General features: G+C 33.5%; 1 protein-coding gene across 1 annotated transcript; it reads right to left on the bottom strand.

Moving 5' to 3' along the window:
• Positions 1-1460: 1460 nt before the first annotated feature.
• Positions 1461-13099, bottom strand: LOC131845869 (E3 ubiquitin-protein ligase Topors-like). Its single transcript, XM_059195013.1, has 5 exons — positions 12794-13099; positions 10418-10641; positions 7117-7286; positions 4594-4812; positions 1461-4041 (listed from the first exon to the last, which is right to left on the bottom strand). Exons 2-5 carry the CDS (start codon positions 10625-10627, stop codon positions 2433-2435), a joined length of 2208 nt encoding a protein of 735 aa, XP_059050996.1. The 5' UTR covers positions 10628-10641; positions 12794-13099; the 3' UTR covers positions 1461-2432.
• Between the last annotated feature and the right edge of the window lie 4 nt (positions 13100-13103).

Raw genomic sequence — 13103 nt, forward strand, 5'->3', positions numbered from 1 at the left:
TGTCTAAACTATGTCTAATTTAATAAGTCAATAATAAAGTTAAACACTATGGTAAATTTAGTAATGAACTGGATGCGTCGCATTAGTTATTTTTGTTATATGCTTATATAAATTATATAATTTCTTGAATTCAGAAACTAGCTAGTTATAGAACTAAATTTAGCACAGTGTAAACATAAATACTACGAAACGAATTTCACTATATTTATGAATATAATATATTAGTCTTGTGCGTTATATGGTATGTCGTACTTGTTATATAATAATAGTTTGTGTATATATATTTCTATTATTTGTCTAATATTATTTATTATAGTTGATTTCATCAACGTTAGTCAGAAATATAGACGCAGCTTTTTTGTGTGAAAGTAAATTCTGTTTTCGAACTTATGACATTACGGTGTACATCGTAGTAGTAGTCATTAACTGACGCATCAGGGGGCTTCGTTTTATAAACTAATCGAACCCCCTACTTTGTAGCCGCATGCCATATTTTGTACCCGAAATTTGTTATATTATTATTATTTTGTTTAGTAAAAACTGACCGCTAAATTGACTGGTAACTATTCTTGAAAAGGATTTCATACTTGATGCCTAGATAATCAAATATTCGAAAATTTTATGTAGTGAAGTTCGTTATATTTGTTAATAAATATGTATGTATATCAAATACACTAATATATAATTATGTAAGTCCGTCATACTAAATTGGGTAGTAGTATTATATTTTTATAAGATGGCAATATTATACGGTAGTTATGTATTATATGGAGCCCTGGGATTGGGATTCAAGATTTGAAGAGAACACAGTTCAAATTATGTATATTAAATTTTAGACGTGAGAAATAAAGTACAATTCACCATATTGATGTTGTTTATTATTTTATACTCTACCGTCTACATCTCAGCTTGTAATTGCAAATGATTAAAACATTACAAACCTATCGCTTTTAACATGTTACAATACAATTGTTAGAAACAATATATTACAAAAGCAATTAGGTGTTATGCATAGCGACTACCCTGCTGAAAGAAATAGTAACTAATCGGCCTCTTGGTAGTAATTTAAATTCAAATTCAAATTTACCGGCAACTATAGTATGTAGTAAATTCCTGGTTAATTCGCCATGATGGGATAACAGACCTGACTTCATGCTGGGTCTGTTCTACAGTGCAATGATCTGTTTAGATCAACATTTGTAGTTGGTGCGAAGGTAAAGTGTGAAATACGAAAAATATATAAAATATACTAGATAGGATAATACGATAAATACAGAATTCTAAATAATACATTATGTCCCGTCCTAATAATTCCTCATCATAGGCACAAGCTTATAATTGTCATTGTGTGTAGTCCGAAATGTTTACCTTTAATTCTTACCACCAAATAAATTAAAATCCCAATCTGTAGCAAAGGTGAATAAGCAATAAAACAGTGACATAAAAATGATTATTCTCATTGTACATTTATTTACTAAAATTCTATATAAGATATATGCTGTCTGAATAAATAATTTAAGTGATACCAGTCTCCGAACATCGGTACATATTAACATTTACAGTAAATTGATGCTGATTAATTAGTAGATATTTGGAATATTGTAGACAATTAAACTTAATATAAATTTACAAGACTACCTCATTATTTTGTGCTGATGTGTAATGTTGATTTATGTTTTTATAAACTTTTCTGCAAGATATTCTGTTTTTCTTATTGTACATATGTAAACTTGTATATACTCCATATCCTGTGATAGGTTACAAATACATCTGAATTGGCAATACAAGTTTGACAAGATACAAAAATTTGATTGGTCTATTTGGTAAACTCGTATGTGATGTAATAATTTCCATTATTTTATTTGATAGAAAATTCTAATAATTACTATCATTGACATTACAGTATATTATATACACATATAAAATTGTGAAGGACTAATATTTGGATTTATTATGTAAGGAGATGTAACAATTTAGACATAAAGGTAATTTCTTTTGTCAGAGTCAGGAGTTCTTAATTATTTTAAATAAATATTGATTCCAGTATTAATTTTAATACCCGTATTTCAAACAAAATTAAAACAAATTGACTTGCAGGAACTTGCACTTCATTACCAAAATTATCCAATTATTAACGAATATTCACAATCATTTGAAATTTAAGATTTATGAAATAAACAAAATTCTATACATAATGTTTATATATAAGTAGACATGTATACTATCATGTACAATGGTTATATTACACTACTTCAAAATCAAGTCTCTGAATCTAATTCAAGAAACATACAAATTTTTCATACAGTCCTGATATTTATCACTATACAATATCCCAAATAATTCTGGGGGTATAAAATGCAATTGATTGAAAGATCAGTATGATGAGCCTGCGAGGAACTCTTTCTTATTTACTGCTAGATACATATCACATGTTACTGAAGTAATTTCTGTATTGTCAAATTTAATGGCAGGTTATCTTCGGAATCAGAATCTTCGTTATCTTTCATGGTCGTCGTAGCAGAAGTTTCTGCTTGCGTTAAACTATTTTCAGGTAAAGTATTACTAGCATTTGAATTTGTTAGGGCACTATTTAAAACATTACACGTTCCGCTGGAACTCGATTCACCATTGTTTTTATTACACATAATATTAACAACACTTTTCAGTCTTTTACTCTCGCAGCTCGCGGGCCGTCGCTTGCTCTCTGAGCTCGGTGGTCGTCGCTTGCGCTCTCTTTTTGATCTGTCTTTATGATTACTAGAGACTCCGCTAGTGCTAGGTTGATCTATATTGACAGGCATTAGATCTGCAGTACTAGTGGCTTCATTCTTTTTTAACGGTTTGATCGTTTTACTAGAATGTGATTTACGTTTCCTAGATTTATCTTTTTCTAATCGAACCGATTGTTTATCTTTGCGATGAGTTCGTGATGTACGTTTCGTTCTACTTCTCTTTTTCTCTTTCACGGTTGTTAAACTTTCTTTATTAGATTTTCTTTTAGTTTTTCGCTTCAGCATTTTGGTTCTTCTAGTATTAGACGAAGAAGTACTACTCGAATCACTGTAGGTATCGCTAGTAGATGTGGCGTCGGTCGACGGGCTCATCAGCGATGGACACGTGGATAGCGAGGCGAGCGAGTCAGACATCGGTTGCCACTCGCTGGCGGGGGAGGGCGTGGAGCGGTAGGTGTCGCTGGTGGTGGTGGAGTCGTTGGAGCGCTGACGACGGCGGCGGCGGGCGGCCGGCGGTGGCCGACTAGTACTCTCGCCACTGTCCGAGTCGCCGTCGTCGTTTGGTACGTGACGTTTCAAAGTAAACTTCACTAAAGGCCGGTTCTCTTGAGTTTCATTAGCGTCTGGTGTCGGTTCTGGCACGGTATCTTGCACTATTACGTCACTGTCTGAACCGAGTAAGTCCACCACCTCAGGTGTTCTATCCTGGGGTGGTTTTATGTATCCCACTACCATAACTTCCGAGGAATCATCATCAGTGTCCGATTGTGATATTGTTTCGATTGTTATAACGTTATTATTTGATGTAGGTTCAGAAATGTAATTTTGTGGATACACTGGCTCTGGCACTCTGGAGGAACCTGTCAACCTGGAAGATCCCTGTATCCTAGATGGGCCCGGTAATCTTGAGAAACTGGAAACTCTGGATGGTCCAGCGGGAGGTTCCGCTGGTTCTGAGCTTGATACCATAACTATATCAGAATCGACACTTCCTTCTGATTCAGAACTAGAAATAACTTCATTGACCATTGTTGATATTCTAGTGGTATATTGTACATACCTATCGTAACCAGTCATATCGTAAGGAGTGGAAGCGAAACAATATAGTTCATGAAGAAAATGCTCCGTTCTATCTCTAAGATAGACTTGTACAGCTTCTCTAAATTCCTGCGATGCAATATGGTACCGAGGAAGTAATTCCAATATGCGAGTAATTACGTAAGATATATGCCCCACATTTTCATTTAACAAATAATTAAGTTCTCTGTTCAGCCATGGTACTAACCGGTGCATTTGCGTGTCATTGTACCTTGAATTAAAAACAGTAGATGAAAGAAAACTAAAGCACTATTCGCGCAGTTTTATTCACTCAAGATATAAATTGTTGATGATTCCGCACCATCAAAATGACCATCCATACTAATATTCTAAGGTGAGTTGAACTGTTTACTTGTGTAAAGGTAACATTTAAACGAATGTTAATGAAATTCAAAGTGAAGATGCATCACAAGGATGGACATAAAATAATTATTATCTCAAAAAAGTCGATATAGTCACTAGTAGGATATTTTATATTTGTCTAGATTACGAATGAGCAACACGCAGCTCGTTCAAATTGGCGCCTTGATTAAACGGTTGCTCATCCCTGGTCTAAACAAGCTTTAATTTTATACATATATTAAATGCATATTTTGTTCGCTTTCCTCTCAATCGTAGTCAAAAACAGTAAATACTAAGTTAGTATTGACTGTTTTTGACTACGATTACTTTCTGATAGATTTACGAATTATTTTCTGATATAATCCAACTTTAGAGTTAGTAAACTAAATTCATATATTGAAATACAAATGGATCAGTGTACCTGTAGAATTCCGGCGTGCAATCCCTGAACCGTCCCGTGAAGTCTGGTAGCGGGCGCGCCCAGAGCCGGTGGCGGTAGACGGTGCGACGGAACGAGGCCGGCGACGGGCGGCGGCGCGGCGCCGGCGCCGGCGGCGGGAACAGCTCCGCGGACAGCGGGTACTGCGTCAGCAGCTCCTGGATCGTGATCGACTCCTGCCGCGGCAGAGTCAACGTCGTCCTACGCGCACATGTTATACAATCTCTATAATAATTACATCAATTTGACGGCCTCGGTGGTCTAGCGGTTTAGCACACCGTCTTACTTCCGATGGTCGCGGGTTCGATCCCTCGCACGGCACATTTGTGTTCATGAGTATGATTGTTTGTATCGGTCTGGGTGTTATCTAAACTACTCAAAACAAAATAGGACCCACTACGAGTTATTTACAATATTGATCATTATGATACTTAATAGTTAATGCATTCGTAGCGATGTTAGGAATAGCAATTTGAATGTTATTCTTAAGTGGGTAGACAAAAAACTTAAGTGCTTAGAATTCACCCTATGCACAATTTCATCATCAATCATTTGTGTTTCGAGTTTCGTCGCAAGCGTTACAATTAACAATCATCTTGTTCAACTGTTGTGTTTAGTTCCGGTATTAATCTCGTCACGAAGTCAATATGCCTGGTTCTCGTCGTCATATGGACTTGGAAACCGCTACAAAGGCGGTTGTTGTCAATATAATATAAAATATATTGACATCCATAAAATTGTTATATCCTGACCAAAATAGATTTACTTAAATAAATCAATTTAAGCCAAACAAAAATGTAAAAATTAACTTAATAAGAGCACTGACTTTGTGTCTGTGGTTATTAAAAAAAAAAAATAATAAAAAAAAGGCGGTTGTTTTGTTACAAGAGGAAGAATCACAGCGATCTGTTGCAATGCGTCTTGGTGTTTCACGACGGGCTATCCGAAATGTGTGGAATCGATATGATAAGAGACTGGCAGTATCGCTAGAAGACACGGATCAGGAAGAAATCGAGTCACAATCACCCAGGAAGATCGGTATATTCGATTAACTGCACGTCGAGAGCGCACCGTTACCGCTCGCATCTTACAAAATCGGCAAATACGGCAAACTACTGGTACACGTGTAAATGATCAAACCATTCGCAACAGACTGCATGAAGATGCGCAATGGTCAAGAAGACGTGTTATTCGACTTAAACGTACCAGGGCTCATCGTGCAGCGCGCTTAAGGTTCGCACGTGAGCATTTAGACTGGACCATGGACAACTGGAGGACGGTTCGGACTCTTTACAGATGAGTGTAAAGTTAAGTTTTTGAGCGATGATAGACGTGTACGCGTGTGGAGAAGACAGGGAGAACGATTTACAGAACCATGCATCCATGGAACTGATCGTTTTGGAGGAACAAGTGTGATAATATGGGGTGGGATAAGTTTGATGGGTAAAACGGAGCTGGTAATTTTAAATGAAGGCTCTGTTACTGCTGCTAGCTACGTCGAGCAGGTAATCAGACCGCATGTCATTCCATTTTCACAGCGTGTAGGGAATAATTTCATATTGATGCAAGATAATGCTCGCGCGCATACAGCCCGTACCACACAACGAGTACTCTCTAATGCGCATGTCTCTGTTTTGCCATGGCCTGCGATGAGTCCCAACCTCAATCCGATTGAGCATTTATGGTATCAATTGAAAAGTCTCAAAGAGAACTACAGCGAGGTTAACAGCCAACTGGAACTCGTAAATGCTTTGAAACAGATTTGGGAAACAATACCTAATGAAAATGTAACCCATCTAATAGAGAGTGTTCCAGACAGACTTAGAGAGTGCATACAGAGCAGAGGAGGTGCTACGCGTTGTTAAAGGCCATCGATTGGCCCAATTTTAAGGATCAAACAATGTTCAAGAAAATTATACGTCGCTCTTTATTACTGTTAATTTTTCAAAAACATTAATATTGTGCATAATTTCATCAAAATAAAGAAATATCACGAGGTGTTGAGTTTAAATCACTTAATGAACCTTGTTTTAAATAAACCTATCCATAAAAAATACATATTTCTCAAAATTTTCATTCAATGTTTTGAGTAGTTTATAATAGTTATATATTTACGAAAAAATATACATCTGAGTATAAATAATAATAAAAATAAATTTAATAACAATGGACAACCGTAGACAATTTACACAGCGCCATTTAGTCTCAAACTCCGTAGAGTTTATGTTATTGATACTAAATACCTCATAGATATAAAGTTTTTGTAGAAACTTAAATAAAAACCCACCTAGACCTATAAAATAATTATCAAATAATAATAATGCTGATTATACTCATGAAAGAAAACGAACCCACGACATTCGGAATTAGGGTGTAGAGGATTTGATAAACCGCTACACCATAAAGGCAAAAGTATTAATTTATTGCTGTCGAAGCTATAAAATAACTACTTATCCACTAGTTACACTATATATCTACTTTGACATGTGTTGTTATTGTGATTACCTGTATCTAAATCTCCTTGTAGGTGTAATTGAGCTATCATTGTCCAATCTTTCAATAGTCTCTTCAGTCTCTCTTTGCTCCACCATATACTCCTCATATTGGTGATTGGAACGTACATTGTGTATTATTGATTTAAAATTCTGTTTACAAAGTGGACATACTGCTTTCACCTGCAATTATTTATAAATGAATTACTAAGATATATATTTCATAAAATTACATAATGTTGGGCAACAGTTAATAATAATAATCTCAGGACAAGTCACAGCACCATCTATTATAGATAACTGATACAAATACATAGATTTTTTAGTAAATATACATATTATACATAGAAAACACCCATACCCATCCAAACAAGGTATACTTATGAAATGGTCCAACTTATTTAAATGGGAAAATACATAATAATATACACAAATACCCTAAAACGAATCAGCTATGAAGAGGGCTAACTTTATTTATTTATAGTTAATTACAGTATTATGTAGCAGCTATACCACATCTATTCATAGTCTCAGACTGATTGCAGGATAGACACAGAAAAAAAAATTGTTTTACATTAATTATTTACTCAATTAGGTACTGGATTTGTATTAGAAGTAGTCCTCAAAAACCTAATTATAACAAATGTAATAAGAACTTTATACTTATATAGGAGTTCCTGATGTTAAGGATCTTAAATACTTCCAGAATATTCAGCTGTCTGAACTGACTGTTAGAACTGTAGATAGCATGTACAATTCAATTTTAATATAAATATACAACCTAACTGGATATATTTACTTAAATTAATTCATCTTATTAGTAAAAATTATGAAGAATTATAATTTGTTGAATAATATTATGTTCATTAATAGGCGTCATGAAAATCCAACAGAGCTATACAAATAAACTGTTTAACACTTATCTTCCACAAGTGTTAAAAATATAAAAAATTTGTGAAAAAAAAAAAGAATAAGAAAAACCAAATGTGCATCATGGAGCACATTGGGTTATAATAAAAGAGACAACAATAAGGACTATGGAATTGGATCAACTTTCAAAACTTTGTGTACCTTAAATATAATATAAGATTAATTTATTTGCAGCATTATAAATACACTACATAAAACAGATTATCATCCAAGCATGTAATTAGTACAAAACTGGATTATAATCTATCACTATGTATGCCTACTGTTACAATAAACTAGTAATGTGGACTAATAATCACATTACTTGCAATTAGGGTTCATTCGAACCGAGAATTCCCGGGAAATTCATGGGTTTTGTTCCGGGAAATCAAGCTCGAGAAAGTCGAGAACTCGAGAAAACATGTACCTATCTAGAAATTAATTGCCCTTTGTTTTGTTGCGTGGCGGCGCAATAATTTAAGATATTAACGTTTTTGTTTTCTTTCGTGTTATTTTTTTATTTTGTAGAAACTATTTTTGTTTACATTGTTTTTTTTTATCTAAATAAGCAGCCAAAAATGGTGCTATCATTATAAATATAAGTCTGAATAATTAGGTCCTAAAAAATTGAAATTGGCGTTTTGTAAGGGAATAAAAGTAAAGTATTTTTTTTTTTTTCAAAATATATTAAATAATAATATATAAAATATATTTATTTAATCAAAGTATGTACCATATCTATTTATGCAGTTTTTGCCTTTTGCACTTTGGACTGTCCCATCGGAGTAAAGGTAATTTTTTCCAAATAATTGCATTAAGTTATGAATATATTTTCGAAAAATGGTAATCTGTTGGTGCAAGGTCCGGGAAGTACGGTGGTTGTCTTAGACATTACAATTGAAGCTTTTTTAATTTGGTAACTGTTATTTTGTGCACTATGTGGTCAAGCGTTCTTAGCGATTGACCAGCCTCGGTTGTTTAGCAGCTAGCTTTTCCATCATGGTTTCTCAATTGCTGACAATACACATTTGCCGTAATCGTCTGGCCAGATTTAAGAAAGCCGAAGTGAACAACACCGGAAATAGTCCACCAAACGTTCACAAGTAACATTTTTTGAGCCATATTTCGCTTAGGGCAGGATTTGGCTGGTCCATTGGGCTTAGCCATTGCAATTAGCGTTTCCGATTATCGTACAAGATCCACTTTTCACCACAGGAAATGATTTGATTTAAAATCCCTTCATTATTATGCCGGTTGAGATATAATGTAACGCAGTAGGCTACGCGCGTTTGTCGATTTACTCCATTGAATTCATGAGGGACCCACTTTTCAAGCTTTTTCACCTTCCCAATTTGCTAAAGGATTAAAATAATTTTGTCACTAACACCGCAACCTGCAGCTAGGACGGGTTTGCGATGGATCTGCTTCCATAATAGCCTTCAATTCTTCATTATCAACCTTGTACTTCAGCCGCCCACGGGGCTTGTTTTGCAGGTCGAAATTTCCAGAACGAAAACGTTGGAACCAAAAATGCACGTGTTTTCTTTTGCGAGACCACTGCCATACACATCATTAATACTTCGAGCCGTTTAGCACCGTGTAGCACTGGTGCCACGGCGGAACTCGTACTCGTAAATAACGCGATATTTTAAGTTTTTTCATTTTGTATGCTGTGAGTGACCCAAAGTGAATAGCTGTATAAATTTGGAAATGGAATTCCTAACCAAAGAGGAGATATTTGAGATCAAAGTGATCAGTACGACAAAACGCCAATTTCATATGTAAGGATCTAATATTATTTCCCTATTTAAAAAAAATATATATTAATGTTTTTAAATATACTCAATAAAAGTTTAATTTGATACTTTTATTTGAGAGGAAAACCACTGAATTTTTTGACGTTATTGGAACCAAATAATATGAGAAAACGTACATAAATGTAAATTTCTCGACAACCCGAGAAGACCCGAGAAATTGACCTCGAGAATTCTCGAGACCCGAGAAATTGAAAAGCTCGAGAAATCATGAACCCTACTTGCAATGTACTATATCAGATTGACCTCCATACTGTTTCCCCTGGAAACCATCATGAGAAATTCTGGGTCAATTTACCATGATGGGCTAACAAAACTGGATTGTAATCTATCATTATGCATGCCTAATGTTACAATAAACTAGTAATGTGGACTAATAATCACATTACTCACAATGTACTATGTCAGGATGACCTCCATGTTGTTCCTCCTGGAAACTATCATGAGAAATTCTGGGTCAATTTATCACGATGGGATGGATTGACTTGACCTCATACTCATCAACTTCCACTGGTACCCCACCATCATGAACCCTTAGTGCAGGCAGGTGCAGCATATCATTATCATCCATTAAAATAATAAATAACTTACTTTACTCCAAGTCAAAAGACATTTAAAGCAGAACTGGTGTAGGCAGGAATCAGTGAATGATTTGTTCTTGCATGTACCAAGGCATATTGCACAATTTGGTGGTGGTGAACCCCGGCCACCTTCATGACGTGGACTGCTGTCATCACTCTTAACACTGCTAGGGTTGGCACTTGAACTGTCGTCAGGCAGTGTTGGAGATACTGTCTCCATTTTGATAAACAATCCTGTAATCATAGTGTATTTTGAGATGTAGATTGCATTTAATCCCTTTGAATATCAACAAAACTATACCAATTATAAAAATTTAAAAGTAGTGTATTCATTTATAGGTGCAAACCATTTTAAATAACATAATTATGAATTTTACTTGGATATATTGCCTAATTATCAATGCGATCATTAATATTTTATTTGCAATGATTTCATTGAAAATTTCAGTAGCAAGTATTTTACATAATTGCTAATAGTTTAATGCAATTATCACAATTAAGTAACACATTAAAGATTGCAATAAATTATTATTATCTAGCTAGAACTTTTATAAGTATAATTACAATTTCTGAAGTTCACAGTTAAAGTAAGATGTAAAATTGTTGTTTTAAACCTATAAATCTGACAGTGAGTAGAGAATATAGAGACTCCATTTTATATTTTTTTTTCACAAGGTGCATTATAACAGAACTTAACATTAATGAACTCTAAATACTTTTATAGAAGCAGTTATGAATAGTTGTTTTGATAAATAAATAAACTATAGGAACATAACATTCACTTCTTCCTTCAATACTGTCAACATAATGATGGTATTATATTGACAGATATATGAGCAGCCATTGTTAGTAATTTTGATAGTGAATAACATAGGATTGAACAAATTATATAATACATATATAAAAATCTGTAGAATATATGTACACTTTCATCAAAAACCCTAAAACTCTATTCTATTTCAATAAAACTTGACAGAAAGTGTAAACAAATATTTTATCTTTAAAATTATCACTCACTACATGGAAAGAGTAATACATTTATTAGATTTTTGAGGGTTTAACTGCATATATACCACTTTGTATATATAAATTGTATTTGAAAATATTAAGAGAGAATTATAAATAAAATTAACAATTATAGAAAAAAACTCTTGGTCACATAGGGATAGAAAGATTTTCATGTATTCAATATATATCTTAATAATTGAATGGATAATCACATTATATTAAATATTTATAACAATATTCATTAATGATACCAAATGATAAACATTATTTGTGGTACAATGTTGTATTTAGTATTTGATTAATATTTGTATAATCACAAAGTTATTCTATTAAATCTAATACAAAAAGGTACACAAAGAGGTTTCTATGAGAATGGAGTACACTACTAAAGCTAGATTAGAAAAAAATATTAAAGACATACAATATAAATAAACATACATATACAGAATTGATCAACAACAAGCAACACAAATTGTCCTCTATTGAAGCTGTATAGATGTTGAAGTAACTCACATAATCCTTGAGTGTTTTACTGATGCTTACTAAAGTGGCCAAAATTTTCAGAAAAGAGATTGCTTTGAAAAATCTTTGAGGATTCCAGAAAATATCTAATTCCACTTTTGTATGTTAGGTCTATTAAAAACCATACCTTTACCTAACATGAAATTATGATAGGTTTCTTCTACAGAGCAGGAGCATTTCTACAATGTTTATGAAAATAACTTGTTCAGAAATTTACACAATTATCACTGTTTCTTTACTCTGTATATTTAGTGTATATATTGTTTCTTTAATTATTTTGTTGCTTATATACTCATTATCATCTATATTATGTTTATAGTGAAGTCTATTCTAATTTATTTGATAGTGCTTCCAGATGTTGATGTTTATAACATTATCCAAATGATATAGATTTGTTCTTTTCAATCTGATTAGGATTAGACCATTATTATACATTATGTAATATATCAATTTTATAATAACTGATATTTTTCAATAATTTATTCACTGATGTGTAATGATGAAGAATACAATCTAATATCACTACTTTTCATCTCCAGGAAGTCGCATAGGCGATGCGGGGAACAAAGCACAGATACGTCAATGGTTAAGATGGAAAATTGGAAATATAACAAGTACACCAATGCGCCTGCCCAGCGTGACAATAGTAGGGCAAATATTTTTAATAAGAAGACAGATCAATGGCAAATAGTAGAACGACAACTGAGTTGTTATGATGATTCTCGGAATAATGGTTGTGATTTACAGAAAACTTATTTAATTCTGAACAAGATTAAATTAGAGATCGATTAATTAAATTAGAGATGACAATAGTAGAATATAGAATAAAATAATGCTAGTATTAAGACATGTTTACCTTTGTTTTAATCTCGAGAAGTGATAACACAATCCCAGATTCTACATACTGAATGAGCGTGATCTTGACAGATTTCCTTTGAAACGTGACATGACGAGAAGCCTCCCGAGGAAAGATAAACAACTATATTTAAGAAAAATATCCTACTTTTTAGACCACTAATAGTTTTTCACTGCACAAATTATAATTAAAATTAGTAATAAAATATAAAAATGCAATCAAATACCAATGACTGTTTAATAACCTAACCAAAGTGTAAAGTTATTTTTTTTTAATAATACCTTTATTAGTTTTGCGGCTCTAGAAGTAG

The sequence above is a fragment of the Achroia grisella genome, unplaced genomic scaffold, assembly GCF_030625045.1.
Source record: "Achroia grisella isolate CSIRO2021 unplaced genomic scaffold, CSIRO_AGI_Agris_v1 utg487, whole genome shotgun sequence".
Classification (NCBI taxonomy): Eukaryota; Metazoa; Arthropoda; class Insecta; order Lepidoptera; family Pyralidae; genus Achroia; species Achroia grisella.

Coding starts and splice junctions, on each gene's coding strand:
- LOC131845869 (XM_059195013.1), bottom strand. CDS start 10,627: ATGGAGACAGTATCTCCAACACTGCCTGACGACAGTTCAAGTGCCAAC. Junction 7,287..10,417: donor GTCTTTTGACTTGGAGTAAA/GTAAGTTATTTA, acceptor AAATAATTGCAG/GTGAAAGCAGTATGTCCACT. Junction 4,042..4,593: donor TGCACGCCGGAATTCTACAG/GTACACTGATCC, acceptor TTTTAATTCAAG/GTACAATGACACGCAAATGC.